The sequence below is a fragment of the Pundamilia nyererei genome, unplaced genomic scaffold, assembly GCF_000239375.1.
Source record: "Pundamilia nyererei isolate P.nyererei 1_Seehausen unplaced genomic scaffold, PunNye1.0 scaffold00045, whole genome shotgun sequence".
Taxonomy (NCBI): domain Eukaryota; kingdom Metazoa; phylum Chordata; class Actinopteri; order Cichliformes; family Cichlidae; genus Pundamilia; species Pundamilia nyererei.
The window spans coordinates 2,299,495-2,306,363 of NW_005187446.1; the positions used below are offsets into that span (position 1 = coordinate 2,299,495).

The 6,869-nt window shown below is 41.4% G+C and overlaps 2 protein-coding genes across 4 annotated transcripts in view; both read left to right on the plus strand.

The window, feature by feature from the left end:
- Window positions 1-5,559, plus strand: part of leng1 (leukocyte receptor cluster (LRC) member 1) — a 7,915-nt gene extending 2,356 nt beyond the window's left edge. For both annotated transcript variants that reach the window (XM_005732020.1, XM_005732021.1), the window contains exons 3-5: window positions 1,830-2,018; window positions 4,107-4,396; window positions 4,532-5,559. In XM_005732020.1, the coding sequence (XP_005732077.1) occupies window positions 1,830-2,018; window positions 4,107-4,396; window positions 4,532-4,751 (699 nt within the window). In that variant the 3' untranslated portion in view covers window positions 4,752-5,559. The remainder of the gene's footprint in view (window positions 1-1,829; window positions 2,019-4,106; window positions 4,397-4,531) is intronic.
- Window positions 5,560-6,230: 671 nt separating this feature from the next.
- Window positions 6,231-6,869, plus strand: part of lmtk3 (lemur tyrosine kinase 3) — a 21,467-nt gene continuing 20,828 nt past the window's right edge. For both annotated transcript variants that reach the window (XM_005732022.1, XM_005732023.1), the window contains exon 1: window positions 6,231-6,799. In XM_005732022.1, the coding sequence (XP_005732079.1) occupies window positions 6,709-6,799 (91 nt within the window). In that variant the 5' untranslated portion in view covers window positions 6,231-6,708. The remainder of the gene's footprint in view (window positions 6,800-6,869) is intronic.

Below are 6,869 nucleotides of genomic sequence, written 5' to 3' on the forward strand. Positions count from 1 at the left end.
GTGTACCTCTGGTGCAAATTACTGACCTCTGTCATCATTTTAAGTGGGGGAACTTGCACAATCGGTGGCTGACTAAATACTTTTTTGCCCCACTGTATACCTTGAAGCACTGATGGTACCTTTCCAGATTTGCAAGCTGCCAGTTCCATAGGCACTAATGCACACGTTGTACCTTGAGAAACAGTTTCTACTGTGCCTCAGTCCATTTTGAATAGGCTTTGGCCCAGAGAAGGCAGCGTTTTTGTATCATGTTCACATATGACTACTTCGAAGTGTAACAGTAATTTCTGGAAGTGTTCCTGAACCCATGCAGTGACTCCATGACAGAATCCTGCCTATTTTCACTGCACTGTTGCCTGTGTTGCCAAAAATCACAGGCATCTAGTATTGATATTCAAAGTCTTTGTAACTTTACATTTAGGAGCTTTATGCTGAAATTGGTACACAACTTGTAGACACAGTTTTTGCATACCCAGTCATGTTACTGAGCGGTTGGCAGTTAACTTAGTTGCAAAATATTCCTCTAGCTGTTTCCTTTTAGTTAAGCTTACTTTTCCAGCCTTTTGTTACCACTGTCCCAACTTTTTGAGATCTGTTGCTGCCAACAAAATTATTTAAAACATTGGTTATAAACAACAATAACAGTTGTGAATAAAAATTGCAAAATGCAAATTAATGCATTCTCTTTTTAATCTACATTTTGCACAATAAATAAATATGTAGAATATTAAAGCTTTTTATAATGGGATGGAAATCTAAAAAATAAATATATTAAAAAGGCAGAATTATTTTGAAATCAAATGTATTACAGAAAAGTTACCCAAAAAAAATAATGTCAGTACTGTACATTAAAGTAAAGGACAGGAAACGTGAGATGACATTGAAGTAGCTCAGTATCACAGCGGGTAAAATGTAGTGGGCCGTGCAGAGCCGGAATAAAATGTTATCATGCGAGAACAGATTGTTCTCTGCTACACTTATGTGTTGCATTGCAGAGATTATTAGGGTTTTACTGTATTTAAAGAAGCTTTGAGCCCATCAGTGAGGGGTTTTTTTGCCATCCACTGTCACTAAAAATATTTTTAACCATTTTATTTAACTTATTAAAGCTTAAAATCAATTTTTGTTGATCAAATAGACAAAATGTATTGGAAAACATATAGACCTTTGATAAGTTAAGTAACCCAGATGTCCAGAACCCCTTAAAAGGCCCACACTGAGACAGGAAACACCCTGTTTTTATGAAACAACAGAGTGAAAGCAGACTAAATATTAGCAACCACGTATGCATTATAATAGGTAGAGTGTATGAGCATCAGATACTGTCCTTGTTGACTGCTGATTAGCATCGTTTCTCTGATGTGTCAGCTAACTTTTGTGCTAACTAAATGTTCAAACGGTGTAGTGATCTTTTCTTTATTTCCCCTGCCAAAAAAGGGTGGATAGTTAATGGTAAAGATATGTAATATACTAATTAAAAAACAAACAAGTTGTTATTTTAAACATCAGTATTGGTCCAGAGTTTTGCAATCACTGCATCCCTAATAGATCTCTCACTAGTGCACGCCTATCCTCTACAATTGTAAAAAACAACACATTTACTGTTGTATGCTGTCTTTTGTTAATATTTAAAAGAAAAACAACACCTGGAAATCAATGCTAACATTTCCTATGTGTTACTATTCAGATTGCTGTAAATGTACTGTACGTCTCTAAATTGGCACCAGTAGAAAACTTAAGTATTTATGATTTGAGTTTAGTTTTTTATTATGAAAGTTAAATACCGTAAGCTTTGCCGTGCCCATGAATGTCCTGTTCATTGTTTACAGGCACGTACAGAGTATCTGAGAAGGAAAGCCCGAGCTGCTCTTCAGCCAACAGGAGGAAGCAGAGATGATGGTGATGAGGAACAGGGTGGAGGAAGTGGAGCTCTGGAGCATCTCAATCTTTTCCCCCTGGAGGAGTCCTCGGAGAAGAAGGGGAATGAGGAGTATCTCAGGGAAAAGAAAGAAGAAAAGGTGTCCGTGCTGCTGCTTCTGTCAGTCTTCTCTTTCACGCTTTTCTTTTGCTCTGACGTAGCAGCTGAATGATAGCAAAGCTTTTGCAAGTTTGGTACCACATCTGGGTTCAGTGTCCTGCATGGTCTGTGGTTGCAGGTCCAGTGCTGATTCTGAATACCATTTACATTTTCATTTTTTCCATTAAAAACCTTTAGTAGTTAGGAGTGGATCTGCAAAATCTTGCTTTTCAGCTCAGTCACAAAAATGCTAAATGCTTTGTATGTTTTTGAAATGTTGCCAGAGAAAAGATGATTCTTATCTAATCTCATCATTAGTGGGTGTAGTTTTCTCAGATGTCATTTGAATGGTTTGTTATCACCACACTTTAAAAAGCAATGCAATCAGTTTAAATTTTTGTCTTGTTGTCATCATACCTGCTATTCTATTCTGCAGCCCAGTGCCAGTATGTATACATGCAGCGTAAATAGATGCAGCATGAGACGGGTGGGAAATTAATTCAGACAGACAATATAAATACAAGTTAAAGCCCGTGGATGTGATCAAGGCTTTCCAATCACAGGTCAGAAAATGCCAAAATGCTGCTGATGGCAAAGCAGAGGCACTTTAGTACCATTTACATTTATTTAATGATTTGCTGAAGTATATTAGTTTATTGTGTGTCCTGTTTTAATAGCAGAGAATATCCATAACAGTTGTTGTGTTTTAGTTAATTAAAATTTTTTTGCTTCAGTAAATTCAGAACTCAACAGGAAGTTGAATTTTTGAAGTGGTGTGGTGGGAAACACCTTGGTGCATAATGAGATACGCTACACTCAGGCTACGTCCACACTAATGCGTTGTCGTTTGAAAACGCATTGTTTTCTCTCTGTTTCGGCCTCCTGTCCACACTGAGACAGCGTTTTTGCTGATGGAAAACGCTCTCAAAAACGTTTCTGGTTTCCTTGGTAACCTTTCATGTATATACATATGTGTATATGCACTACTTCCAAACACTTTGTATAAGCACTTTCTTTCTTTCAAGAACACCTACTAATTGTATGTCACGTTGCTGTATTGAGTGTTTGGATTTCAAAAGGGATATTGTCAGCCACGATTTATCACCTAATGCTGATTTCCTGTTGCCACTAGCTGTCGCGCTGACTTTGTGTAGATGTCTCCAGACTCGCTTCCAGGACGTCAAGCTCAGGACAGAGTGGACAGTGTACATTTGAGTTATAAGAGCTTTTTGTGGCAACTAATCAAAATTTGCTGAGCTGACATGGACGCACCAGACAACACAAACTCAAAAACTTCTTAGTTTGGCATTGCCAAGGTCTTTAGATTAAAGTTCTCTAAGAGGAGTTTGATAAAGTGAACTGCCTGAAAAAAAGCAATTTACATTTAAAACACTGGACTTCCTGTTGGGTTTAGAGCATGTCTCCAAGAGGCTTTTTTTCTAAATATTGCGGGTTTAAGTCAGGCTACAGAATTTCATACATGTGAAACTTGTTATTGTTTTTTTTTTTTTATATGTAGCACCAGAAACTATTTTTCCCACACCCACAGGCCAAACCTACAAAATACAAAAACTTTTACCAGTTTCGTACCTTTCAAACTTTCCTACCCCATCAACAACTTCCTGTTTTAACAATATGAAGCTAAGATAGAGACCAATCAAAAAGCAGTTCATCTGCTCTTCTAGACCTTTTCGACTTTAGCTTGGAATACGGTCGAGAGTATCAGGTCGCATTTTTTCCCACTGTTTTCCTTTATCACACAACAAGAAATAGTTTGCTTTTGACATCTTCCCACTGCTGGTTTTATGTGAGGGAGCTGCTCAAATAGCACACAGCATGCGGCACACATGATGCCTCAGACAGTTAGCTCTGCTATTTGCACTTAGGAACAAGTACTATGGAGCTCGTGGAAGGTTAAAGACAGGTTAATGTCCCGTCTGGCTACTCAGATATTTACATTCTCCTATCTGTTGGGTATTGTATAAACAAAACAAACACATGTATAAACAAAAAGTGTGCTACAGTAATGAAAAAAATAACACAAAATATTTGTTTTCTGTTGTTGTTTTTGTGGGGGGGGGGGTTCTAGGAGAAGCAGGAAAGAGCCATTGGCTTACTGGTGTCATTGGGACCCCAGCCGGGGTCTGAGGTCACGCCGTGGTATCTGAAAAGCAGCAAAGACAAAGAGGAGAGCAAAGAAAAAGAAAAGAGAAAAGGGATAAGTGAAGAGGAGAGAGAGAAGAAGGATCGTAGACTGAAGGATAGTTTGGATCCTTTGAAAGATATGAAGAAAGCTCTCGGAGAGAAAGACAGAAAGGAGCACAAGAGCAAGAAAAAGGAAAAAAGAGACAAAGGGGAAAAGAGGAGCAGCGGAGAGAGGTAAGAATACCAGTATTGATTGTCTGGAAGTTTTATCCCCCTTAGTGTTTTACTGAGGCTCAAGTCAAATTAAAGCGATCTTGTGGTGAATATCAAAGCAGGTCGGTAACAAAATGTCTGTCTGGTCTCTTCCAGCTCGATAGAAAGGTTACGTGCTGATCGTTTACAGAGGGAGGCTGAGGAAAGGAGGAGAGCCCAGGCACTTCTGGAGCAGAGGAGCGGCAAAGGAAAGGAGCCTGGGAGGGAAGTGAGCGAGAGGGAGAGGCCTTACAACAACGCATACTTCCCAGAACTAGCCCGAAAGCGACAAAGGCGGGACCGGGAGAGCTGGAGAGACGAGATTTTAAAATCCTGAGCTCTCTTTGCTGTTTACAGAGCTCACTACGATACAAACAGAAAGTCTGAGCCTTCAGCGTTGTGATCGTTTATTTTTATTTATTATTTGTTACTCGCATGAGGGGCAGAGGTCAAATTTATCTGCAGAGTTTTACCCATGAACACATCAGCAGGGCAGATGGCCCATCACAGGGGGCTTGATGCTCAGCACGCCAGCAAAGACAGCACTGTGTGAACAGCTGTTAGCAGGACATATACAGTAACAATCTAAAGAGTCTGTTAATCTAAAAACATTTACATTAAATCATCTTCGGCGATGGTTTGAGTTACTAGTTTTAGGCCATTTCCATACATGCATGCATCCACCTCCTGCAGGTCTTCTGAGGGAGAGACTGAGACATTCCCAAACCAGAGAAAGAGGGATATAATGATTTAATTTCTCCAGCATACTCTGGGTCAAACCCAAGGTTTGCTCTTGGTAGGACATGTCCAAAACATTTAACCTAGGAGGCATCATATTCAGATGACCGATCCACCTCAGCAGGCTCCTTTAGATGTGGAGGAGTAGCGGCTGTGCTCAGAGTACTTCCAGAATGACAGAGCTCCTCACCCTGACTCTAAAGAAGCGCTTCAGAGGAAGATCATCTCCACGGCTCGTATCTTCGACAACTCTTCTCTTCACCGATCCAAATCCCTTATAATGTATGATTATCAAATATAAACAAAAATCATAATTAATATTTTCAGTATTCTGTGACACTGCTGGGTTAAAGAAACACTGTAAATGTCAATGGCAACAATAAAAGTATTATTATTTCCAGGAAAAAGCTCTCTCTCTACTCATCTTTGAGGCGAACTGACCGTTTCTCTATTTTGTGTATGTGTTTAATGTATATCATGCATCACTCACAGAAAAAGAAAAAGCACAGGTAGAACTGTTGAAATTACTGACGACTGCTTCAGTTTCGGGGTCATGCCGCTGTGCTGACTCACACTCACAGTTTACAGGATGCTCGAATAGAGCAGAGCCATCGCTAACGTTCATAGTAACACTCGTGCTTTTCCTAATAGGAGAACACGGCTGTGAAAAAAATGACCTTTTGTGTGTGTGACGGTGACCAGAACAAAGGATTTGAGATTTTACAGGCATATGCTGTGGAAATGTACCCACCCTGCAATGCAAAACTACTTTTATAGGTGATATAACTAGTTTGTGGTGGCATATGTGCTGGCTCTTTTTGATAAGTTTATTAGGCTTAGATTGGCTGTAATAACCTCTAAAAGGTGAATTTATGGCTTTGTTTCTGAGGTTATTTTATAGGATGCCAGAGCACAAATCACATCACACCCAAAGGTCATGATATGAATCCTTAAGTGATATTATGTGGATTTTAAAAATCCAATCCGAGATCGATATAAGCCGCCTCGTTTGCTCCCCTGTGGGCGCATTATCACGGGTGTGTTTTGATACTATGAGGCTGTGGTGAATGATCAAGCCGGACCATGACAATGCGCGCCGTGCGAGGCTGACGTAGGCTGGCGGAGGAGAAAAACACAGACACCCTCCAACACCGTGAGATGGAGGGAGGAGCAGGTAGAGGGGTAGGAAATATATAAATATAACGTCAGAAATAGAGGATGGTTGTTTTCAGCGGTGCTTGTGACCGAGGCAGAGCAGAAATGGATGCGCAGCGAGAGGCGGCCTGAGGATGCACAATAGAGCATCTCACACACTGTGTTTAATTGCGGATTAGAGCGGAGGGGAAGAGGAGGGGGAGGGGGAGAGCACAACAAGGAAGGCAAGGAGACGCTCTTTATTATTAGGAGAAAGCGGAGAGGAGGAGGGGGAGACGGAGACAGCGTGAGCCCGGAGACGGCACAGACCGTGGCGGGGGGACGGGAGAGAGGACACCGACGCTGACAGTCGGCAGCGGCGCTCGGATGCTGTTGTTGTTGTTGCTGCGGACGCGGCGACGATGCGGCCACACTGCTGGGTGATGGTAGCGTTGGCGGGGATCATGTCGTACTTCAGCCCGGAGAGAGCCCTCGGAGCACCGCAGAGGGAAGGTGAGCGGAGAAGGAGGAGGTTTGAAAAGCTGTCAGGGATGCTGGAGAAAGGAGAAGAGGATTTGGGGGG